The sequence below is a fragment of the Notechis scutatus genome, chromosome 3 (genome assembly GCF_049901735.1).
Source record: "Notechis scutatus isolate UNSWTSFEM ecotype Mainland chromosome 3, rNotScu1.2, whole genome shotgun sequence".
Lineage (NCBI taxonomy): Eukaryota > Metazoa > Chordata > Lepidosauria > Squamata > Elapidae > Notechis > Notechis scutatus.
The window spans coordinates 142936367-142962651 of record NC_142011.1 but is presented as its reverse complement, the minus strand read 5'-3'; the positions used below and the strand labels follow the sequence as shown (position 1 = coordinate 142962651).

General features: G+C 39.2%; 1 protein-coding gene across 2 annotated transcripts in view; it reads left to right on the top strand.

The window, feature by feature from the left end:
- NEDD9 (neural precursor cell expressed, developmentally down-regulated 9) overlaps positions 1–26285 on the top strand; it is a 69944-nt gene that overhangs the window by 8662 nt on the left and 34997 nt on the right. The window contains exons 1-2 of one of the 2 annotated variants that reach the window (XM_087961283.1): positions 15141–15278; positions 22407–22829. In XM_087961283.1, the coding sequence (XP_087817409.1) occupies positions 15243–15278; positions 22407–22829 (459 nt within the window). In that variant the 5' untranslated portion in view covers positions 15141–15242. Of the gene's footprint in view, positions 1–15140; positions 15279–22406; positions 22830–26285 lie in introns of those variants that run through there. The other variant, XM_087961284.1, reaches the window with a different exon arrangement.

Genomic DNA, 26285 nt, shown 5'->3' with positions numbered 1-26285 from the left:
TACGTTTACTTTTCATAAGAAATCTTTTTTAAAAATTGTTTACCCATGGTTAGCATTCTTAATCTGAAGTCCACAAGTGATTTGTTCTGGAATACATCCATTGACTCCAGGGATATTAAAAAATGTGTCCTTGCAATTATTATAATTTCTTAAAGCTAAAGAACTGCTTATAGACTTTCTGTAAAACAAGCCAACCAACCAATCCTCCAAAACTTATTATGTATTTGTATTTTATTTACCTGCCTAAACTGTCACAGTGATTTTTTGAAGCTGAGTAACTTGGCTTGGATCATCCTTGCACCTCAAAATTTCCTTTTCAATCAATATTCATTAATTGTTTATTAATGGGAAATGCCATGCATGTATCTCAGAATTAAACTATTCCCCCACCCCCCGTCTGAAACCACCACCTTTGTTTTTCCCTGCAGTGATATCACATCACCTGCTGTGATGTGGGGCTGAAATACATGTTTTAAAAATAGCAGCTATCTCCAGTCTAGCAGTTCAAAAACATGTAAATGCAAGTAGACGAATAGGTACCACGTTATAAGCATGCGGGAAGGTAATAGCATTCGGTATTTCACCATATGTTCTGTGCTGTGGTGTGATATCATGCTGGCCACATGACAACAGAAACGTCTCCAGACAACGCTGACTCTTACGGTTAAGAACTGGAGGTAAGCTCCACCCCCTAAAATTGATCATGACTAGCGGTGTAAAACCCACAGGGATACCTTTACCCTTACCTTTACCAATTGCAAAATAAAGTTGAACTAGGATCCACTTTATCAGAAACTCAAGAAAAGATTTAGATCAGCATTTTCTCAAGCCTTTTGTTACTTTTCTGTCTACTGACATCTGAGTGGCATAGATTCTGGTACTTAAATCCTTCTTACTCTATAATTTGTCCTTAGGAGAGTGATTTGTGGGTACGTTTCCAAGGCAGAAAATTGTAACTTGGGAAGTTGCAGTAAGCACCATATTCTGGGAGATGTTGGAAGCTGCAACTAGATGAGGAGTCACCAGAAGTTTCTGGCCAAAGGAGAATAAATTAGGGTTGAGAAGTTAGTGTTGTAACTACTCATACATACAATACATACAAATAGCAAGATGTTTTTAGGGCCAGTTTTGGGTGGGTTCCTCCACATCCCTGACCAAATTTGCTTCTCAGTTTCAACCAAGAGACCATAAGAAAGTTTCCCAGAGAAGGACAGTACAATGAAGCAGTCCCTTTTTGGCCTCAAGGAAATTGCTAAGGCTCCGCTGGTTTTTCTCCCTAAACTAATTTATGGACACTTAAAATTCCATATAATCTTGCTTTTAGATATTCTGTAGTAAATAGAAATTGTAAGAGGTAAGAAATTATACTGGAACGATTTTTTATTAGTCAACTATTAGATGCAAATTCTGGTTATTGAAATGCACGAGTTTTTGTATTATCTGAAAGAATAATGGAGTTGTCTTATGATTCTTGCAGTAGTCAAAGCAGTAGCGAGATACGAAACTATAGATTCTAAAGTTATAAGTATTCCCAAACCCAGGAGAATAATCACATACATATATGAATGATACCAGAGTGTGCTACTTTGCAATTTCAGTAGCTGCGTGTTAGTAATTTGAAGATGTCTTCACACATAAACCAAGGTGTGGTAAATTTGTTATAATGGCTGGGTTCACATAATATGCTAATCCACAAACCATGGTTTATATCCTGTAGTGATTCAATTCATGTAGTACATTAATCAAATAAAACCAACTTAATATGGCATGTGAACCGAGTCTAAGTTAAGGAAGTGCAGATGAGAACCTAGTTGACCTATTGGTTCAGCTGAAATTCTTTATAGGGCATACTGCCTACTATTTTTCCTTTCAAAATCTCATATGCAATGTTTATAAACTATGAAACAGGAAAAAAAACTCAGACTTTAACAAAAAATTATCCCGCCCACTGTGTGATAGTAATACTACTATGTCACAAAATAAGAGATTTAAGCAGTCTTAGACAATAGACAAATCCATTAAATTTAATAATCTGGAAATTCAATCAGTTATTTCTAAAATGAAGCAGAAAAAATAACAGTTGCTCCTGTTTGTGTGATAGAAGGCTTTTCTTTGTTCCTGAAGGAAAATAATTAAAATATTTCAGATAAATAGTTTTATTAAATTTTAGACTATGATTATGGGGACCTGTTTTTTTCCTTATATCTTCTGGGCAGGATTACTGTTAACAGCTTTCCTCGGTCTTGGTGCCTTGCAGGTACTGAGAATGTGAGAAGTTTGTCTTGTATTATCTATGCTGACTTGCAAAAGGCAAGTTGTTTAATTAAGTTGTTTAAACTTAGATTAAAGTTGTTGTTTAATCTAACTTATTTAAACTTAGATTAAACAATTTTTGTTTACATCAGTCCAGATAGTGAGTGCTTACTAATGATTAAGATGTTGGACTAGAAGCTAGAAGAATCAGGTTCTGGTTCACCTTCACTGACAGAAGGTCACTGGATGACTTTGGGCTTGTTGATTTTGTTGTTAATCTTACAGTCTTAACATATTGTTGAAATTCTGATGTCAGTGTGTCATAAATTGCAGGAAAAATGAATAGGGGAAAGAAGCTTCAAAAAATCAAATTGTTCGGAGGCCTCTAATTAGATAGGGTGAGTGGGAATTCATGTCCCTTCAAATATTATGAGACTACAACTCAGATTATTCTCGACCTTTGTCTGGCCTGCGTTAGTCCTGGAATTCAACAACTTCTGAGAAATGGGCTACAATCTATCCCCCAAACCACCAGATAAAAATCAGGATTCAAAAGACTGGAACTTGGAATGACCGTATCCGGGGTGGATTCAACCAGTGTAGTAACTGATTTGGTGGTCGTGCGGAGCAGTCAGCTGTGCTGCGCAAAGCAGCTGAGGTTGAAAAAACGAAATAAAGGACAACCTACACCCCGGGTGGGCCAAACAGAAGAACAGAAGATCATCCGAGCAAACCGGTTCCTTCTCAACTGATCTTCGGAGCTAGCAGTTTGGCAGAACCGGGACGAACCAGTAGAATCCCACCTCTGACCGTACCCTTTGTTTACGATCTTCCTTGTAGGCCTCATCTATGTTTTGTTGACATGGTAACAAGCCCTTAGCGCCCTTTCTGAAGCATCATACTATGAGAGTACACGGAGCAAAAGAGACATCCCTAACAGTGTCCTGAGAGAAGTTGGAACCTGCCCATCTAACCCAGTTTCAGCTACTTTTTTTTGTTTTGTTTTGTTTTGTTCTGTTGTACCTGAAGGCAGGACAAGAAACAATGGATGGAAACTAATCAAGGAGAGAAGCAATCCAGCACTAAGGAGAAAATTCCTAATAGTGAGAACAACTAACCAGTGGAACAAATTGCTGTGGATGCCCAAACATTGGAGGCTTTTAAGAAGAGACTGGAAAGTCATCTATCAGAAGGTCTCCTGCGAGAGCACGGGGTTGGACTAGATGGCTTCCAAGATCCCTTCTAATGCTAGTACTGTTACTGTTTGTTCTTCTGTAGAGCTTTCCTTTGTTCTGCCATCTGAAATACTTTTCAGTGAAGATGCCCGAGAGTGATTGTGTGTGCCTTCATCCCTAAATAATGGCCTTATGGCTAACAGGCTCTTAATTTCTTTTCTTAATTGCTTTTCCTTGAAAAATTTCCTTGAAATATATTTTTATGGGCCCGTTTGAACTTCTGGAGCCCAAGCAAGCATGCATTAATTTACACTCCATTTTTGGGCAGCCTGGAATGGAGAAAAGAAAATGTGCATACAACCACAGCTGATTATGCGTACTAGCACAATCATATTCAAACAAACTTCGCATGCCGATTACCTTTAAAATACCAGAAACCTGCTGTAGAGAAACTTCGTTGGGTGATTAAGAATCAGAAACAGAACTCTCAAGTGGTAAATTTGCAATCTACATGGTTTCTGTTACCACTGCAGAAACTATGAGTTTTGATTATTTCTAAGTAATTTGTAGCAAAGAAAGAAACTTAAACAAATTGGTTTGTAATGCCTGCCATTTGGATTGCATACTACCTTAAATACAAAGTCTGCACTGCCAAGGCAAACTAAAACAGTGTCACTGGGAAGAATGACTGTATTTCTAATAATCTGCTTTAAAAAAAAAACTTTCTGTTAACCAAGAGAATGAAAGCCCCCAAGCATGTAACTCTGTAAAGGGCATAGGAATGGCATGCACTGTCTCAAATGTTTATACTTGACATTCCTGATTACTACCCTCTGACTGTCAAGACATAAAGGATGGTGAATGAGATCAGCAAAAGATGAGGCATCAGTCACATCGTCATAACTGCATGCCTTGATATGGCGGGAAGGAAATCAGTTTTGCCACTTGCTATTTTAAAAGGATTACTCCCAATGTGAAATATGTTATAAACATGACATAAATAACAAAAATATTATATTAGCCTTCTTCCAAACTTCTGGCCCTCTGGTTGCATTTATCTCCTGCCAGCCTGATTAAGAGCCATATAGATTAGGATGATGGAGGGATGTAGTGGAACACATTTGAAGGGAAGCCAAGTAGGTCAAAATTGCCTCAAGAGAAAGAAGGAAAGATGGGGAGCAGAAGAGGGAGGGAAGGGAGAAAGTGTGAAACATGTCTGTTCTGACCCAGGCTTCGTAAACTGTAATTATTCACAAACTTGTTTTAAAAACAAAACCTATTTTATTGCAACGCTATGAATTGTTTTCATTCCCAGCCAGAATTAAACTCAAACAGTTCCCCAAGATAAGCACACACCTTTCAGTTCTGTGAAGTGCTGCCAAAAACACAAGTATCAAATTAACTAGAAAAGAAACCAAACGAAGTACAAGAAAAATCAACCGAAGTACACAGAGCTTTCAGGATGACTTGGAACCAACCGAACTACTTTGCTTCTTGCAAAGGTTTCATCATCTAGGCCTGACTTTTATCCCTTATAAAGCGGCAATCACCTCCCAGCCTTACTCCCAAGTCGCCCCTTTACTTTCAACTGCTCTTGCCTTCTACCAGTTCTGCGCACACGTGCACTGAGAACAGGCTCCCCTGGGTCCTCTGCTTCGCTGCTGCCTGACTCCGAAGGCTCCAAAGGCAGCACCCCACTCCCAGATGGTCCTGGCCCCATCTCTGCATCGGACTCAGGACCTCATCCGAGTCCTCACCAGACTCCCTGACTGGTCCCTGTTCTTTCTCACTGTCTGATTCCTCTGTCATCTGCACCAGCTGCTAGCGAACCACAACAATGTCTTGATTTTCATCCTCGACTTAGAGTAGTTTTCTTAGTGATGTTCGAAGATACAGCAGCACTGAAGAAAGTGACTTATGACCGTTTTTCACACTTACAACCGTTGAAGCATCCCCATGGTCCCACGATCAAAATTCAGACACTTGGAAACTGATTCATATTTATGACAGTTGCCAGTGTCTGGGTGTCATGTTGTTCCCTTTTGCGACCTTCTGACAAACAAAGTCAATGAGGAAATCAGATTCACTTATCACCCGTGTTACTAACTTAACAATGCAGTGATTCACTTAATTAAGTAGCAAGAAATGTCATAAAATGGGGCAAACCTCACTTAACAAATGTCTCACTTAGCAATAAAAATTTTGGGCTCAATTGAATAGTAAGTCAAGGATTGCCTGTACACAGTATTTATCTTGTTACAACTTTGCATACCCATAAAATGAATGCAAAATATATACCTTGAGTGTAATTAAGTGTGTAAGTGTAATTGAGTGTAATCAAGGTATATACCTATACCTTGAGTATAATTAAGTTTAGTCTGACCGAAGGAAAGTCAGACAAACTAGAGAGGCAGTGACAGGATATTCTCATTTAGTAGGATGCCATAGGAAAGAAAAAATGGGTGTCGTAGAAAAGGGTAGCTTTGTGAAAATATGAGAATTTGTATTCTTTTTACTAATGAGTTTTTGCTTGTGACCTTCAGACTTTTTAAATGTACTGAAACGAAGGTGGTTTTCTACACATATTTATCAGTAGGACTTAGTTTTCATTCTTTGTGTCTGGGTTGCGTGAGCCAAAAGTAAATTATCTAACCTGAAGCAAATGGTAGTAGTTATGCACAACTTTGGATATACTTTCTGAAAATGGTATTTTGCTATATTCAGGACTTAAATTGTAGGCCTGCCTTGTCAAACGTAGCACTCTCTAAATGTTTTGGACTACAACCTCTGGAATTCCCAGTGGGATAATAATGGAGAAAATTGTCTTCAGAGATAGAAGGCAATAGGTTGCCTGTGGCCACTCACCATTTATATTTCCTGGGGGTATCTTTTTTCTTTGCCCTACAAAAATTTAATTCCTATGCTGGGATTTATACTTTCTGCTTATTTGTTTTAGCATTAAAAGGGAGCTTGCAGTAGATGCTTGCCTACCCAGGGATGCCATATTGCCTGTCTTTAATTTACTACAACTTAATTCAAGCGTGATAAATCCATAATGACCTTGTGATGGATATGGCTTGCTGCATTCTCAGAATGGTGCTGTGAATTAAAGGTGACTCAAAATGTTATGTAAATAGTGGGTGATGATGTGCAAGTACTTATTCATCTCTGCACCCCGTCATAACTTGTAAGGTCCATTATGGTTCTTTTAAGCTGTCTGGGCACAAAAATAGAGAGAAAGAGGAAATATATGTATCATTGTTCATTAGGTCCAAATTAAAATGTTACAAAACAATAGGACCAGTTATCCACATCCAATTACTCCCCTGACCCTCCCAAGCATACTTTATCCGTTCTATACTTGTCCCAACAAATTTCCAGGTTTTTTTTATTACTTTTATTTATTTTGTGGTGAAGGTTGCATTCTGCCAAGCAGAAGTGAGGATAAGGTATTTCTAATGCAGATCCAGCAAAGAGGTCCAACACAGATCCAAAGAGATCCAACACAGATCCAAGATCCAGTGTTTTTGAGTATTTGAATGCCATATGCTGATTTTTTTGGGAGAGGGGTTTTCCCCCTCTTCTTTTGTTTAGATCTGAGCAGCAATGAAAATGTTCATCTGTGAAAAAAAACTTAAATTCACAATCTGAGATATAACTAGAAGTGTCCATGGAATTGGGCAGTTTTGTCAAAATGACAAAAAAGCATCCTAACATCACAATGCACATGTTGCCTGTAGATACAGACATTACGACACAGGAACAAATAGAGTGAAAGTTGAATAGTTTCATTTGCCATCCCTAAGGAAGCTGATAGATGTAACTTGTAAGCGAGAAGAATAACTTTGCTAAAACTGGGCAGCTTTGTTGTGTAGGTTGAAGAGACTGGCTAGTTTTTTTGGTCTCTAAGAAAAGGGGCCCATTCCTGCCATTTGAAGTTTGTGTGTTCCCCTGTTCATTCATTCATGGGTTCATTCATTCATTCATGCAACCCGGATGGATTAGTGTGCTCCCAATGAAGTTGAGAAAATAAGAATGGATTCAGTCTGCATGAATCTAGGCAGCATAATAAGAGACCTCTCTTGAGAGGTGCCCTATTGACTGCAAACTTGGACTTTCCACAGGAAAACCCTGTGATTCATTCAAACACTGTAGTCATTGAAAACTGCTTAATAATTGTGAGAATAAAGTTTTGCTAAGTCCAATCTAGTCTCAACAAAAAGTAAAAGGCCACGCAGAATCAAGAGACATGCTTAATCCATTAGTTCAGAATAATTGGATATGCAGAAAAATTCTGACATTGTTATTCATAATAGCAGAAACTTCATCTGTACTTTTGTTATTTGCTGTGCTTTATAGAACTAAATGACTAGTTGATTGCCCAGAAAATGTCACATCATTCTGCTGTTGACTAGATATTGCTGAAGTAGTTTTTCTAAATGTCGTATATGGCTATCCTTCTCCCCCATTGAATTACAGCTTTTCAGAAGTTTTCAGATGAGGGGATAGAAGGGGAACTCATCAAATTTGCAGATGACACCAAGATAACAGGAATAGCCAACACTCCAGAAGATCGGCTAAGGATAGAGAAGATTTTGAAAGACTTGAACGCTGGGCCCTATCCAAGAAAATGAAATTCAATGATGAGGAATGTAAGATTCTATGTTTAGGCAAGAAAAAACCAAACGCACAGACAAAGAATATTGGGTACCTAGCTCAATAGCAGTAACTGGGAGAGGGATCTTAGTGCCCTAGTGGAGAATCACTTAAATATGAGCAAGCAATGTGCTGCAGCTGCCAAAAAAGCCAATGCAGGCTTAGGCTGCATTAACACAGAGAATCAAGTTTATGAGAAGTGTTAGTACTACTTTATAATGCCTTGGTAAGACCACACTTGGAATATTGCATCTGCTTTTGGTGGCCACAATTATAAAAAAGAGGCTGAGTCTCTAGAAAGAGTGCAGAGAAGAGCAACAAAGATGATTAGGGGACTGGAGGCTAAAGCATATGAAGAACGGTTGCAGGAACTGGGTATGTCTAGTTCAATGAAAAGAAGGATTAGGGGTGAGATGATAGCAGGAATATCCAATATCTAAGAGGCTGCCACAAAGAGGGAGAGGCTATTTTTCAAAGCACCTGAAGGCAGAACAAGAGGCGCAACGGATGGAAACGAATCAAGGAGAGAACCAACCTAGAAATAAGGAGAAATTTCCTGACAGTTAGAACAATTAATCAGAACAGCTTGTCTTTTTGAGTTTTGAGTGCTCCACTAGTGGAGTTTTTTAAGAAGAGATTGGACAACCATTTTGTCTGAAATGATATAGAATCTCCTGTTTTGAGCAGGACTAGTTTGACAAGATCTCCAAAGTCCCTTCTAACTCTGTTACTGTTATTCTGTTAAGTGTAGTGAGGATGAGAAGTGGAATCCATCTGATGTCTTTGATGTTGATAAGAACTTTTTATGGCATTACTATCACTAAATAAAATGTTTACATATTAAAATTCAAGACCAATTTATCTTTCAATGTCTATCGCAGTGAAGCGCCATTCAAGCTCTGTTATGACATTTGCACTGTTGAATACAAGATGACATCTGGTATCCTTTTTAAGCTAATGGCTGGTTACACAGTATATTCTATCACCACACAAGCAACCTCAGCTTTTGCAAATATGAATTCCTAAACCACAAACAATTTTCTCATCCACAGACCTATTCTTTATTTAAAGCATTTACCCCCCTTTCTTTCTTCTGAAAAAACCATCAAGATTGGTTACAATCCAAGTGAAAATATTTGTCAAATAAAATCTTCACAAATTAAATCACTTAAAATGTATGAGACAATAACTGGAAAACAATGGATGACAAAATACAATAATACTACTTGCCAAAAAGCATAAACTACATAAAGTTATGATTGTATCTGTCAACTCTGCATCTCTTAGGCTTGCCTCTAAATATTTGCACCATATGTCTATGGATTCTGGTGGAGCAATATTTAAATTGTGGTGAAATCTTAACTTGGTTTGCCTGATTCCCAGTATCTGTCTCCCTTTTAGTGTACTTTTTTATCTACCTATTTTTGTCTATGATCAAAAGCACTACAGTACATAATATATTGTGCCCTTAAAAGAAAATCCCTTTCACCTTCAGAGGTAACAAAATTCAGGAAATTGGAACTAAATACATATTTGGGACAAATTCTATGTGTCTATGCAGCTTGTAAAGCCTTGACTAGACTAGGCTGGAAAAGAAAAAGGGGAGGATTCCCTTTTTCTACAAAATTATGTCATTCCAGAGTTGCTCTCAATTCTCTGGAAAACCCCACGGAGTCTGGGAAATATGATCGGAGTCTGCTTCTTCTCCCTTGTTTCCTGTAAACATATTGCCTGTGGGTGTCTCTCTGATCGTTCAAGGCATATCTTGGGGAAGCTTTATGCCACTTACACCATTGCAAGAAGAACAATTCAAGTCGGATAGCTATAAAAATATCATAATATCTTCCTCTGCATTCCTTGTGATGTGCTTTATACATAAGCAATACCCTGATGGATCAGACTCATCTGGCCCATCTAGTCCAACAATCGGTTCCTACTGTGAACAACTCACTGTATAAGGAAGCCCCCTAGTCTCCCAGCAGATAACCCAGTTGGAAGGGACCTGGAGGACTTCTACTCCAACTCTCTGCTCAAGCAGGAAACTCTATACCCGTGATGTCGAACCTATGGCCCGCGTGCCAGAGGCGGCATGCAGCGCCCTCTCTTATGGCATACGAGCCGTTGCCCCAGTTCCGCTCTGATGCGCATGTGCAGGGGAGCGCTTCCCACTGGCCAGCTCTCTGACGCGCGTGCAGGGGAGCGTGTGCGGGGGGTGTCATGCGTGCATGCGCGGGAGCATGCCGGGGGTGTGTGCATTGCATTTGGGGGTTCAACCAGGAGGGAGAGGGGTCAAACAAATAGGTGGTAGACTTCATCTCTCCAAACTATCCATCTGCATCTTCAAGATTTGCAAGGCTGAAAAGAATTCAAAATAAAAGGATAATCAGTTACCTGGGTTATCTCACTGTGACCTCTCCCAACACCGGGATCCAAGGTGGAGCAGTTCTGGCTGATTGTCTGCAAATATCTGTGTTGTGCCTGAGATCTCCCCAGCTCTTTCAAGAAGAAAGGCTGTTGAGGGGAAGTGGTGTTGTTGTTGGTGATCAGAGCCTTAGCTAACCCTGTCCCCAGTATGGTCCCATCTACCCAAATTACAAGAGCATTTCCTCAGAATGAGCAGACCAACAGATGGAATATCTGCTCAGCAAACTGGAATTCCTACTGACTGCTTCCCTTCTTGCAGTCAAGTTCTGGCCTGGGAGAAGTAGCCTCTCCAGGATTAAATCTTGGATAGTGGATAACATGGATGGATAATGAGCTGACAATGAAAAAAAAGGGCCTTTTAAAGGAGTCACTTTAGTTTCTCTGAAAGAAAAGATGCCTAATAAGCACTCTGCTTGCCTTTTAGAGTAATCATGACTTGTTTCTTCCCTTCCTTCCCTTGGCTTGTAATGTTTCCAGTCTATGAAGTTACCTCAGTTCCAACTCATTCATTCTGTAAGAAATTAGTGATCAGAAGACATTATTTAGAAATCCTTACTAAAAACTTCTTGTTTTCCTACTCTCCAGCTCTTAACAGCAGTGGGTTCATTTCTTAAACTAATTTATGTTTTTCAGTAGGATTCCCTTCTGAACTTTTTCTTCTGCTGCTTGGGAATCACTTCTGATCCCTGTACAGCTTTTTAATAGAGAAATGGGAATAAGGCTCCATTAAGGAAGAAAGAATTGCCCCCGTAGGCTTGGATTTGAAGATAAATTAAGAAAGTTTCCAAGAAAACATTGATGTACCTGTCCCAGTATTATTTTACTGTTCTTTCTTTCCTTCAAAAGGAATAATAGAAAAGGAAATATAACCAAGTATGATTAGGAGAGTATAATATAATGTTACATTATAATCATAATTGCCAGTAAGCAAGTAACGTGCTTCGAGAAAGCGTATTAGTTAATCATATTTTTATTAAAAGGAGGTGAATAGAAAATCATTTCCCCTTTTGTTTTCTTTCACATTTACCTATGGTATAGCAAAATCCAACACAACTTCTTTAAAGAAACTTCTTTCATGACACTAGAGATGCAGAATGAATAAAGTCAACTATTGTTCTCAAATTCATCTCCCAATTGACTTTCGAGGAAGAAAATTAATTAGAAAAGGAGACACCAGTCAGCATGCCTTCAGAGGTTCTATCCTAAAGTCTGAATCATTCTTGCACTGCATCAAAACCTTGAACAGCAAAACCAACCAAACATCTGGAACCCAACTATGTTGTTGGATGCACGCCTGCCACACCTTAAAATGAGCCTGGCATTGCAGGATTTATCTTGGATGTGAATTTAGGAAAGAATGCAAGTGGTTTAACTATTTTTTTTAAACAGCAAGGCTATAATTACTTTTTTAAAAACATATACATGGTGATTATAAATGCATTTTGAATTCTTGCTTTTACTTCTGTTGTCTAAAGCTGATGATGGCTTCATTGCAACCTTTGCTGGACCTCATATGTGATGTGGTATAGGAAAACAGGGAGTTACGATGTAATAACTCCATGGAATGATAAAATAGAAATACTTGCATTTTCCTACCCAGGCCAAAATGTTTCCGTCTGCTGTGGCCTTCAGACAAATTAATAGTGCTTAATTGCTTCAGGGCTGATATTTTGGGAGAAGCACCAAATTGAAATGGCAGAGATTTAGCATTTAGCATCCTCTTTAAATCTTTGCTTTTTATTTGAAAATTTGAAAATGAATCTTCCAGTTTATGAGTTGGACAGGCAGAATTTCTTAATGATAATAAGCGTCCTGCTAGAATTATTTGTAGCCAAAGCTTTCCACAAAGAAAGTCTTCATTCTTTCTTCATAAAATACATACAGATTTCTTCTTGAAGAACCTCTTGTGTTTGGCTGGAGGACTGCATGTCTGAAGTTGGAGCCTTACTTTTCTTTCAACACACCTGCATTTTTCCTTAGCTGTTCTTTTGATATAGTTTTAAAAGCCTCTTAAATCTTATTGTCTTACTTTATTTATTATGAAAGCTTTTAGGAGGCTCTCAAAGTAGATGTGAAATCATAAAACAAGATAATCTAAAGAATGATGGACACGGAAAATGGAATGGTGAAGGAAGAGAACTACAGCCTTTATGACATTTGAAGGGGCCTTTAAAGACCAGTAAACTGAAATAGAATTAAGAGAATAAACCGGTGGTTGGATTCAAATTTTTTTATTACCGGTTCTGTGGGCGTGGCATGGCTTGGTGGATGTGGCTTGGTAGGCGTGGCAAGGGAAGGATGCTGCAAAATCCCCATCCCCTCCCCACTCCTGGGGGAAGGTTACTGCAAAATCCCCATTCCCTCCCCACTCCACTAACCTGCTTTCCGGCTCTGTTCTCCTGTGCAGGGCAACAAAAGAAGACCCAGCTAATCAGCTGGGACTCGGGAGGCAGAGAATAGATGGGGGCGGGGCCACTCAGAGGTGGTATTTGCAGGTTCTCCAAGCTACTCAAAATTTCTGCTACCGGTTCTCCAGAACTGGCCAGAACCTGCTGAAGACCACCTCTGGAATAAACTCTAGGACCCCGGGAACTACCATCCCTACTATATTAAATGATGAGACCCATCATTTTTCTCTACCAAGACCCACTAGTATGATGATGATGAGCTAGTAGGTCTGCGAATTGCTTTGAGTTGGCTTCAGAGAAGAGGCCTTGAAATATAAAGAAGCATGTACACAACACCTGTTTTTTGTTTATAGGAATGGCTTTCTGTACAGAAGCTTCTGCTGCAGCTTAATGACCTGGAAAGAGATGCAGCTGCTTTAATGAGTTACTGGCAAAAGTTGTATTCATGCTTACATGTGTGCCAAATGGACTTTGTAAAACTGTATTAAGTAATACTTGACAGAAACACCCAGATCAGTAGGAAACACCCACTCCTTTACCAGATTCATTGGACTGGCTTTGTAGTTCCATTTCTTCTGTTCTTTGTAGTTTAAAATTCAAGTATATACCGTATATGGATGACGTATCAGAGATCCATGCTGTACAGCCATTTGACAGACTCTCAGAGCTGTGTAGAAGTTTGGATATTTTTATGGAAAATATTTTCCTAGAATTTCCTAGAAGTAATTATATACTTGCAAACAGAACAACCTTTAAAAAAAAAAAACAGCTATCCTTATTTCTGTGTCTATGACAACTTAGATAACACCTTTACTTGTTCATCCACGGTGAAGGTCACCCTCTTTTTCATCTACTGAATAGTTAGACAAAATAAAATTTCCATTTCTCGAGTGGGAGGAGAAGCAGAGTTTTCCAGAATTGTAATTTTAAACTCTGTAGTGGGAATTAGACTGTTCTAGTTCCTACAAAACTTTCTACTCTCTGCTTTGTACAGATTTGTCACACCCAATGCTTCAGTGGGTTTTCCCTTGAGAGGGATACAATACAATAAGACACTTTATCCCAGGGGTGAGGGATAAGAGAAGCTGGAGGCGGTGAGGCTGAGGCATAAAAGAGTGGCATAAAATTGTATGCTGGCATTTAGAGCTTTTCATTATCAGGCACACAACACAGCGTGAATTTTCCTTAGTTTACTCCCTGACCTTGTTTTAATCCCATGGTATCTTTTGTTGTTAATCTTAGAGGACTCCCTTTGGCTGCCTTCTGGGGATGGGGTGGGGGTGAAATTGCACAAATGTCCAGCCATCAGGTTTAATAGTTTTCCCAGCTATAGTAATATAATTTCTTACAATCAGGAGGAAGGTAAGCAGAAGGCTGTTTTAATGACTCAAAGCTTTCCCCCCTGTCTGTTTGAAAAGAAGAGTTTTATAACATCGTAGCATTTACTTCTTGAGAAGGAAAGTTTTATTATATACAGTACAGGGAAGGAAGGGCAGGGAACCTGAATGTGAAAGGTTTTTTTTTTGCAGAGTGATTCCTGACAAAAAAAATCGTCACCAATCTTTCACCATTCCTGGGAGTTTGTAAATTGTACTTGTTGGTTTATTTAATTTATAGGTTGCCTGACTTCCAAATGGGCGGCTTACAAGTAAAATTCAGCTGATGAAAAGAAAATGCAAAATCCAAATAAAGCAAGGCAAAGCAAACTGACAGGTCCAAAATTAAACCCAAGGCCTGGGAGAACAACCTGGCCCTCAGCGACTTCCTGAAGGGCGGCAGCCAAACAAATCTTCCTTTTGGAGTAAAAAAAAAACAAGGCAAACAGTGAGAGGGAAATAAAACAGCCTATGAAAGATCGGCTGCAAATTCTTCCTGTGTTTTTTTTTTTTTTAAACAATCTTGGCAAATGGCAATCGTTTGCTGTAACTTTTGCTTGAGACACTTACATCATATTGTTTCCTTTCCTCCAACCTTCCTACCCCCCACCCACTCATCCCCCCCCTTGCCCCCCCCCTTACCAAGATAAAAGATACAACAGCTCATAAAGGTGCCTCCTTTACTCAGAAAAAGTGATAGCTACCAAGGAAACTGTAACAATAAACTCTTGGTGTGCGTAGGTGTCGGTCTGTACTAAAAAAAAAAAAAACCTTAGCCTGGTATATTGCTCAGGGTACACAAAGATACGTGCCTGGGAGCATTTCCTTCTCCCTTCTTTCAAATGGTGCAAGGGAAAAAAAAACAAAAAACAGGGCTGGCAAAGCAGTTTTCTTATTAATTATTGAGGCCCAGGGAAGCTCTCGACACACAATCTTGTCTTTTGCACTAAATGCAAATAGATATTAAAGAAGCCACTCTACTTATGGTGAGTTGATTATTGTTTTACTGTTTACGCTGAGGCTGCGTATCCTTACTATGTTCTTGTGATCGACTGACGTCATTGTCATTTTCCCTGTTTACTTTATCCAACAGGATGGATACTCCCTCTCGTCCCACCCTAGTGCTAACTGGCCTCTTTCCTTTGACTCTAGGAAATGTGTTGACTCATGGCCTTTCAGAATTTTTTTTTTTAACTTCCCTTGCTTTGACTGAATATATATAACTTGTTTTCTTAAGTTTTTGCGGGTATTTATATGTATGGTATTCAGCTTTGTTCGGGTATTTTCTCACGTCATTATAGTTGTGCTTTTAAAGTTGTAGCAATGTTTCAGCAGAATTTCATCTGCCATTATCAGGCTTGTGTATTGGGTTCGTCTTGGGTACACAAGCCTGATGATGTCAGATGAGATTCTGCCAAAACGTCACTACAACTTTAAAAGCACAATTATAATTACGTGGGAAAATATCCGAACAAAGCTGAATACCATTCATATAAATACCCACGAAAACTTTAAAAAAATATATACAGTATATGTATGTATGTATGTATGTATGTATGTATGGTATTCAGCTTTGTTCAGGTATTTTCCCACGTCATTATAATTGTGCTTTTAAAGTTGTAGCAACGTTTCAGCAGAATCTCATCTGCCATCATCAGGCTTCTGTATTGTGTTTGTCTGTAAGTCAGATTTTTACAGTTGTTTCAGTTTTAAATTTGGGGCTAGCCTACTGCTGTGCCAGAATGGTTTTTTCTTCATCCTGATTGGTTGGGAGTCTTGGTCTGTGTTTATTGGTCTTGGAGTTTGCTGTGTTCTGCTTGATTGGTATTTCTAATATCTTCTGTCTGTTTTGTAGCGGGTTTTTTTTTGTCTTGATTGGCTGGCAACATTGTGTTTCGTGTATTGGGGGCTTTTAGTGCGGCTTGGCTTCGGTTGAATGGCTGGCTATCATTTATTAAGAAACTAGGTTTCATCTGGGTGGCTGGCTGGGGTGTGTTTGGGCTGGAGGTATCAGGGGGCGTCTGTTTGTGCCCAGGCGTTTGCTTGGCTTGTGGTGTGGAGATTTTTTTTGTTTGTGAGTGCAGGCTTCCAGATAATTGACAGTTTGGTGTAGTCATCTCTTCTATTCATGCTTTCAGGTCTTTTTTCAATCTCTATGGCTTCTCTGATAATTCTGTAGCTGGGGTTTTCTATAGTGGCTAGGGTTTTGGTGCCATTGAAGTCGATGCTATGACCTGTGGCTTTCATGTGTTGGACTAGTGTTCCAGCTTTTTTACTGCATTTTTGTGTTCATCCAGGTAGGTACTTATTCTTCTATTGGCCTGTCTGATGTATGTGGCAGGGCATGATGCACAGGGGACTTCATATATGCCTTGGTTTTTCAGGTCAATTTTATCTTTGGGGTTTCTTAGGATGGCTGCTATTTTTCTGTCTGTTACGAAGACAGTCTTGATGTGATGCCTGTGTAGTTTAGTGTCTTACTGATTTTGTCTGTAATGTATGTATGTATGTATGTGTGTATATATACATATACATATACATATACATATACATATACATATACATATACATATACATATACATATACATATACATATACATATACATATACATATACATATACATATACATATACATATACATATACATATACATATACATATACATATATATATATATATATATATATATATATATATATATATATATATATATGATGGTACTTTTTAAAATCTGAGTGAGATTAGCAAAAGATTTTGCTTAGAAATTGTAGCAGTTTGGGTCTTTAAAGCCATCAGTGCAATAAACATAGAAGGACAGACAGGGAAACCAGCAGTCTGATGTGTCTCCAATTTTGGGCCATAGGCAAAGGACCATGAGAGTTATCACCCCAAATATCTGGACGATTCCAGATTAATGATTCCTGCAAATAACTGTATTATTGTACCTCAATAACTGTTTGGTTTGGCACAGCAACCAAACAGGACATGTAGAGATTTCAGTGGATAGTTAGGACTGCAGAAAAAAACTATTGCAACCAGCCTGCCTAAAGATAGTTTTTTCCCCCTGTGCCATCACTCTGCTAAACACTTAATCCCCACAGCACTGTCTCATATTTTCTCATCTTCTCATCTTTCCCACTATCTCCTCCTATTGGTTTCTTATGATTTATCAATTGTGGTTTGTAACTTATGATGAATGATTGTAACTATGATTTATGACCTATGACCTATTACTTGCTGGTTATATGTACACTTGTGAGCTTATGCGCCAGAGACAAATTCCTTGTGCATTTGATCACTCTTGGCCAGTAAGGAATTCTATTCTAAATTGTTGAAACATTAGCAGGCCACATATGGTGATCGATGCCAGCCACAAGCAGTGAAAAGAGGATGAAGGTAAAAGAACATAACATACATTACTCCTAAGCTTTTGTGCATGGACATGGCCTTGTGTATGTGAGATAAGACTCCTAGTAACTGCTTGGACCAATCTATGCAGTTTGGCTGAGAGGAAACCACTGCCTTAAAGTCACCACCAGCTGGCTTCAGGCCTAAGGCAGGACCTTAGTCTTCCTGTTCCTAGCTCAGGGCTTTCTGTGCTGTGGCCTTAACCACTATACCAAATGGTTCTCACTCTTAGGAGCAAATAGGCACCCTTACAGCAGAAACAGGTATGGCCCAAATCAGTTTCTGTCCCTTGTTTAAAATAAAGGAATTGAGATCACTCAGAAGAAGAGGAATACATGTTTAGCTGGATCAGACTCCAAATAAGACAAAAATATATTTCATTTACTTAGAAGAATATCACTGAACTCCCGGGGCTTATTTCTTGATTGACATTGAATGAAACTATAAATATACTTCCTTTAACATCTGTGTTGATTATCTTGGGAATATGTAAATGTATTTAAATCTAGCTCATAATTGGTCAAAAGGCAGGTGATTACTTAGCTAAAACTCCTTTAATTAGCTGACAGCACTCTTAAATGCAGTCTGCCATATATGTAGAATGTTCAAATTAATTCTTGTTCATCAAATTACCCTTTTTTTATAAATTGTTTTTAATTTAAGACAACAACAAAAAAGGCAATAGGAATGCAAGGCTAAGATAGCTAAATGCATAGAGTTGCTCCACCATCATTCTTGATTAATTTACAGGATGATAAATTTACCCAAGCAAATGTATACTATCTTCAACAATTTATTAGCTTTAAAAATTATTTTCTTCATAACTCTGTGTTATTTCACTTAAAATAGATGGAGTGCTATGGTCAATGCAGAGTCCAGCTTTCCCTATCTGGCTCCTTCCAGATTGTATTGTAAATTCATTCCCCAGAATTTCTAGCCTACAGGGCAAAAGGCTGGGTGCTCTAGAATTGCAATCCTGACACATCTGGAGAACACCAAAGAGAAGAAAGGAAAATGTAGTGACTAGAGTTGCCTCGGGGCCACTTTCATGAAAAATACTTTCGGGAAGGTGTGAGCAACGAACATGAATCACTTCTGTGTGCAAAACCTTTTAATCAAATGGCTTATTATTCCGAAAAGAACACTTGTTCTTTTTTTCCCTCCCCCATTATGTGAGGCATGTGAAAGTAAGCTTATTGTTAAGTTGGTTTGCATGAGAAATGGGGTTTTCCAAACCAAGTGTTATAGTTGATTTATATCCTGCATTTTTACAAGATGGCAAACATATCCAACACATTTACTTTGTCCTATTTTCCCCACGTGTTATGTAAGGTGAGTTGGGCTGAAAGACAGTGACCGGCCCAAAGTGACCGGCCTAAAGTGGGACTTGAACTTATGGTCTTCCACTTTCTAGCCTGCTATCTTAACCACTAGACCACCCACTTCCTCTCATAGTTTTGTGAAAGTTTTGGTTTTGAAGTAAACCCCTCTGGGAAGTGGCTGGATTTACCAATTGGGATAAGCCTTGTATGGCTTTTATTGACTTGTATGGCTTTATCTTGGTATCTTGCATGAACCTGACTATTGTGGTTAATAAATCATGGTTTACAGTTTATTGTATTGTACAAATCTGTCCAGTGATTTATTGTCTGTCCTTTGAGGTAGACCAAGCTAGGGAAAACTATTATAAATACTAATCCTGGTCCTGGTCCTCAAGGTTATTCTTACATCCTATTCAACATGCTATGGTTTAATGAATTTAGTCAATGTCTGGAATACTCTACCCGACTCTGTAGTTTCTTCCCCAAACCCCAAAAACTTTAACCTTAGACTGTCTACTATTGACCTCACCCCTTTCCTAAGAGGTCTGTAGGGGGCGTGCATAAGCGCACCAATGTGCCTACCGTCCCTGTCCTATTGTTTCTCTTATTCTTCTTTTATTTTTCTTATATGTACCCATTTCATGTATTCACAACTATGTATACACTTATACTTATTATCTTGTAAACAATTGGCAAATCAAATCAATCAATAAATAAAATATTTATTTGCAACAGCAATTTGAGCAAAACTTTTAAAAAGGTGAAATGAGATGCCTTTGTCTGTCTTGTGTATCTTAGCAGACCAGGTATACATTCCTCATGATTTTTCACAGTTTGCAATTCTTTGAAATACTGAAGCCACAAAATGAATAGCTGCACTTTGCCTTGTACTAGCGGAGCCAAGAAGTGAAACATTTTGCGACAAGCATCTGTGAAGATTTCTAAGAATAAGACTCACTATATAGTTCGTCTGCTTTTCTCTGAAATCCTGCTTGGCTGACAAACTCGGTACAGATGGTGCCAGAAGGCCCCCTTATGCCAAAAAGAAAAAGGGATGAAGGCAAGGCATATTTTGTCTACGAATGGAGATAGCCGGCTTTTTTAAAAAATAGGTGTGGGCTAACATTATTACCTATTAGGATGAGGAGACTTAGGGTGCTTTGCAGTGGATCCCTGCCAAAACCTAGCTTGGATGCTCCCATTTCCTTGATATGGAAACCTAAGGTAGTGTTGCTGCTTTCATGGTCTCAAGTAAAGCAAGAAAGAGTGGAATAGCACTGGAGATCCCTGCCTTTCTTTAGCTTGGTTATTTCCTTATCAATTGAAGCTGTTTTAGGAGACAACTGGAATTCAAGAACAAGAAGCTAAACTTAAAGGCACTTGGGACCCCTAAATGTATTGATTTTATTTTTCTCTATATCAGCGGTTGCCAACAGGTGGGCCGTGAGAAAATTTTGATGGGCTGCAGAGAAATCTCACCCCCAGAGCACCCCCCCAAAGCAATTAATCCAGGCTGCGCGGAAACATAAGGCTGCTCAGCCCACATGGCCGGCAGGAACCCTCCCCGCCCACTCACTCCTTACCCAGCAAACTTGTCTGCTAAGTTGCTATTTTTCCTTTTTCCGACCATCATCTGTTCTGCTCTGCCAGGATATTTAGATTAGCTAGGAAGCAGGAAATGGTTGGATTTCTTGCTTTCTAGCTAAGCACAGCCGAACCTCCCTTAGGACTGAAGGTTTGCATGCAAGCAAATTCAGTGCAGATTCACGGCAAGCAAATTTGAGAGACTGAGCTAGCCGGTGGCAGATAGATAGATCACTGAATGATTCTGTGAGCAACTCAATCTGCCTACTTTGCCTGATTTTGGATAAAAGTTGCTCTTTTTTAAAAATAAAAAATTCAATATTTACATGCATGGTGTGTTTTGAGTTAATTTTGTGAGTTTGCTTGCTAGCAAATTTTGTGAGTTTGCTTGCAAGCAAATTTTATGTGACAGACTGAACAGATAGATAGATTTCTGAATGAATCTGTGATTCTGTGAGCAACTCAATCTGCCTGCCTGCTTTGCCTGATTTTGGGTAAAAGTTGCTCTTTTTTAATAAAAATTCAATATTTATATAAATATTTATAATATTTACATACAATCCATGCCAAGCCAGTCACATGACCACCAAGCCACACCCACAAATTAGGCCATGGCCACAGAACCACTTAGTGGTCCCTGGGATCTAAAATTAATGAGTTTGGTGGTCCCTGAGGTCCAAAAGGTTGGCGACCCCTGCTCTATATGGTATCTTGAAAATTAGCAGAGAGCTACCTTTGATGGAATATGAATACTAAAACATTGAAAAGCAGTCTTTTAGATATTAAGAATGCTCTGCTGAATTGGCAGGAAAAACATAATACATAAAGCATTCGCTTACAAAAAATTAGCTCCTGAGTAAAGGATTAGACAATCTAAACAATTCATTTATATTAACGTTTCTGATTTGGTGGCTCAGAATGATTGGAGGAGAATCTGAAGCCTCATGAAGAATTCATTAGATAGCTAATACATTTATAATAATACATTAATAATAAGCTGGGTAGCTAATAACAACATAAAAACAGCCATTTTAACCTATGATTTCAAGCAATCAGGTTTTCAGTTTTCTCCTAACTTCCCAGGAGGTTTCTGGTTTAGATTTTTTAGTATCCAAAATCCAGAATCATTTTTGTTGTGACTGGTATTTTAAGAATTGTTATTTGCACAGTTATTAAGCCGGTTGCTTTTTCAAGGTGGGTTTGGGGTGGAAGTATAGGACATTGGTAAAAGAGAGAAAATGATTGGAAAGAACAAAAATCCTATTGTATGAATGTTGAAAAGAGAAATGTAATGGCTTAAAAAAAAACTATGCCAATAAAAGTGGTGTCAGCAGCTTCCAAACTGTGGAGTCCTTGGTACTCTCTGAGCTTGGTTGTTTTCTTGAAAACATTTCATTACCAAACTAGGCATCATCATCAGTGCTAGCTCAGAGAGCATCAAGGACCCCACAGTTCAATCCTGAGCTACAAATATTTTCTTCTATCAATTTTCAAAGTGTGTTTGAAGTTTGTAAATTCCTGTAGTTCAGGCAAGGATAGTGAATGCTTCAATCTAAAACTGTGAATTCTGGATCAGAAATTAAACATTTGAAGGGCATTTCATGAGAGAAATCTAAAGATTTAACTTACAGAGCCTCTTTCACACAAACTACCAAAATAAAGTTAACTATGTTTTTAAGTAAAGCCAGATGTGTTCAGGTTGTTTTGTTTATTTAACATATTCACCATAAATTTGATTATGCGACTAATTAGAACATTATACTTAAATTTTCCTTCCCCTTGTCTGTTTTCTCTGCAGAATCTTATGGCAAGAGCCCTTTATGATAATGTCCCAGAATGTGCAGAAGAATTGGCCTTCCGGAAAGGTGATATTTTGACCGTGATAGAACAAAACACTGAAGGATTGGAAGGATGGTGGCTCTGCTCTTTACATGGCCGACAAGGCATTGTTCCTGGAAACCGTGTGAAACTTCTGGTAGGCCCTGTACAAGAGAGTCCATCTCACCAGGACTTGCCAAATTCAGGACCAGCAACTCAGTCCCCTAATCAGCAAAAAGTCTACCAAGTGCCAAATGCTCATACCTCTCCTCGGGATCCCATCTATCAAGTTCCCCCTTCTTATCTGAATCAGGGAATCTACCAGGTACCTACTGCCCACGATGTTTACCAAGTGCCTCCATCCGGGCAGAGAAGTTTTGGTGGAGTTGATGCAGGCAATAAGGTTGGTGCAGACTGATATTTCAAGCATCTGCTTCCAAAGCATTTGCATGAAACACATTACTGTGGAATTGAAAAAGCGTCTGAATTTGGTGAGCTTTTCTACATAAATGGCATTTAATGTGTCAGAAGGGAAGCATGTTTATAACCAGGAGGGACGAACAGCCATTGTGGTCAAAGCACTACAGGGATAATAGAATTAGACAATTCCTCTGAATTCTATCCTCTAAATGTATGTATTCAAATCAGAATTCAAATCAGAAACAGGAACGGTAGTTTGGACCAACGGTAGTTTGGACAGTTTGGGACTAGTCCCATACTAGCACAAATAATGCTTGACCACACACCCAAGGGACTTGTGTCTCTCTTTCATTCATGCTACAGAGTACGTGGAATTGAGTCAACCTTGATAGATTCCAAAGAATTGTAAACAAATGACCCTTAACTTTATTTAACTAATTCAACTCAAATTGTAAATTAACTAGCTGTATCCTGTTATGAAGACCTAAAATATTTAGGGGCTCCTATGGAAAGGATTAAGAATTTAGAATTGTGTGGACATAAATCCACACCGATAGTACTAAGTGTGGTTCACATTATCTGCAGCTTCCTAGAGCATATCACCTAGACACTTCGTTGGCCACACTTCCTTTATTTGTACCAAAATTATGCAAATACCAGCTTTAGATAAAAGTGCCTATTTGTTTAAAGAATTTAAGCTGCAGGCTACATGGAAAAAATGATGCAAGAGTGGCATTATTACTATGCCAGGAATAACAGGATGTCTGGATAACCATAATTAAAAGGGTAACTCAGTGTAAAATCTAGAGCAAAGAAAGTGTCACCTGGCACTCCTCTAGAGCGTTAACACGTCCTTGGCATGAGTCAAGGTAATTGCCTCTTAAAAGCTGGCGGAAAAAAATATTTATTTTTTAAATAAAACCTTTCCACTTCCTCTGATAATGAAACTGGAAAGCAGAATATTATCAGAATATTCTTGGGAATACTTAGGTCTTTTTATTTAGCCATTATGAATGTGTTACAATGACATACAACAGCTAGGAAGTACAAGTCTGGCAGTGCCAAAGTTTAATCTTAACACTGCAGTTGATAGGAGCAGAAGTTCTGATGGCCTTTTCAACTGTGAATCCTTCCAGCTCACCTTGAATCACACACCCCATTTAATTTAGAATAACTCAAATTCCATTTTCTATTCAGCCTTTTTTTGGGGGGTGGGGTGGGGTGGAACCTTATCTGATATTTTGATTGTGGATTCCTCCCTCCTTCCCCCATTGCAATCGACATATTTTCTATAGACAACAAATTACTTTCTTGTTCATTTGTTTACTGGGCAAACCATCCAGAGATACCTGATTTAATCACGGGGGGAAATATTTGTGTCCATTTGGGGGAGAGGACAGAGATTCGAGGGCAGACAAGGAAATGAAATGGGAGTATAAAAACCCCACTGAGGCATAACCCATCTGTTCTAACCCTTGTCTTTACAAAAAATCTTTTCACAAATTACGTCACTAAAAATATTGTTACCAAATTTGGGCAGCTTGTGGGTGTGGGTGATTTGGAGATTGCAAAGTAGGATTTGGGGATAGCAGATGACAGATGGCCGACTGGGTTCTATGAATTTTGAAACTAGTGTAAATTATGTCGAAACTGATTTCATCTGCTTAACTAAATTCCAATATAAAATACCTTGATACGAAACCATTTCTTTGCCACTGCTATCTCTTCTTTTTCCTCCTCCTCCTCCTCCTCCTCCTCCTCCTCCTCCTCCAAAGTGCTACTCTGAAAAGGCTGACATCACTGTGTTGGAAACTCTTTTGGACTTAAACTATGTCAAAACTTATATTTGAGGAGTGACCGTCAAGTCAGTGGTGGCTAACTTTTTTGGGCTCCTGTGCTAAAAATTGTGCGCACACTAGCACGCATGCACTCACATGCCAGCACCCAAATGGCAATGTGCGCCCCACCTCCCCACGTCCTCTGCGCATGCACGTGCAATTCCCCCCGCCACCACCTTACCTGCACTGCGCCTCACAGCTGATTTTTTTGGCTGGTTTGAGGCCTTTTTCGGCCTCCCAGAGGCTTGCAAAAAGCCTCTGCAAGGCTTTTCAGGACAAATTATAGGCCCATTTCATCACTTCAGTGACCAAATGGGCCTATAATTCGTCCTGAAAAGCCTTGCAGAGGCTTTTTCCAAGCCTCTGGGAGGCCGAAAAGGCCTCAAACCAACCAAAAATCTGTGAGGCGCGTGCATGTGCAGTGAGGTAAGTTTGCCTGCAGCTCGCGTGCCAGCACAAATGGCTGTGCATGCCACTTGTGGCACGCGTGCCATAGGTTTGCCATCACGGGTCTAGTGGATAGTTGGAGCCCAAAGCAAAGTTAATATGAATACAGATAGTCCTCAGCCTATGTCCACAACTGATCCCAACATTTCTGTTGCTAAGTAAGACAGTTGTTAAGTGAGTTGAGCCCCATTTTATGATTTTTTTTGCCACAGTTGTTAAGTGAATCACTGTAGTGGTTAAGTTAGTAACACAGTTATAAAGTGAATCTGGCTTCCCCATTGACTTTGTTTGTCAAAAGGTCTCCAAAGGCGATCACGAGACTCTGGGAAATGGCAATCATCATAAATATGAGACATTTGCCAAGTGTCCGAATTTTGATCGCTTGATCATGGGGACGTTGCAATGGCTGTAAGTATGAAAAATGGTAATAAGTCAAAACAAGTGCTGTTGTAATTTGAAATTGTCACTAAACGAATGGTTGTAATCCTACCTGTACTCAAGGTTAAAATCAAAGCCAAATTAACAGATAACAGGTAATCAGAGTTGGGAGGGACCTTGTAGGTCATCTAGTCCAACCCCCCACCCAAGTAGGAGACCTTACACCATTTCTGACAGATAGGAGTCCAATCTCTTCTTGAAGGTCTCAAGTGATGGCGCTCCCACAACTTCCGAGGGCAAGCTGTTCCGTTGGTTGATTGTTCTCACTGTCAGAAAGTTTCTCCTTATTTCCAGGTTGAATCTCTCCTTGTTCAGTTTCCATCCATTATTCCTTGTATGGCCTACAGGTGCTTTAGAAAACAGCTTGACCCCCTCCTCTCTGTGGCAGCCCCTCAAATATTGGAAGACTGCTGTCATGTCTCCCCTGGTCCTTCTTTTCACTAGACTAGCCATGTCCAGTTCCTGTAACCGTTCTTCGTATGTTTTAGTCTCCAGTCCCCTAATCATCCTGGTTGTTCTTCTCTGTACTTTTTCTAGAGTCTCAATATCTTTTTATAATGTGGTGAACAAAACTGGATGCAGTACTCTAGGTGTGGTCTTACTAAGGCTTTATAGAGTGGTATTAGTACCTCACATGATCTCGATTGTATCCCTCTGTTAATGCAATTTAGGATTGCATTTGCTTTTTTGGCTGCTGCTGCATACTGCTGGCTCAT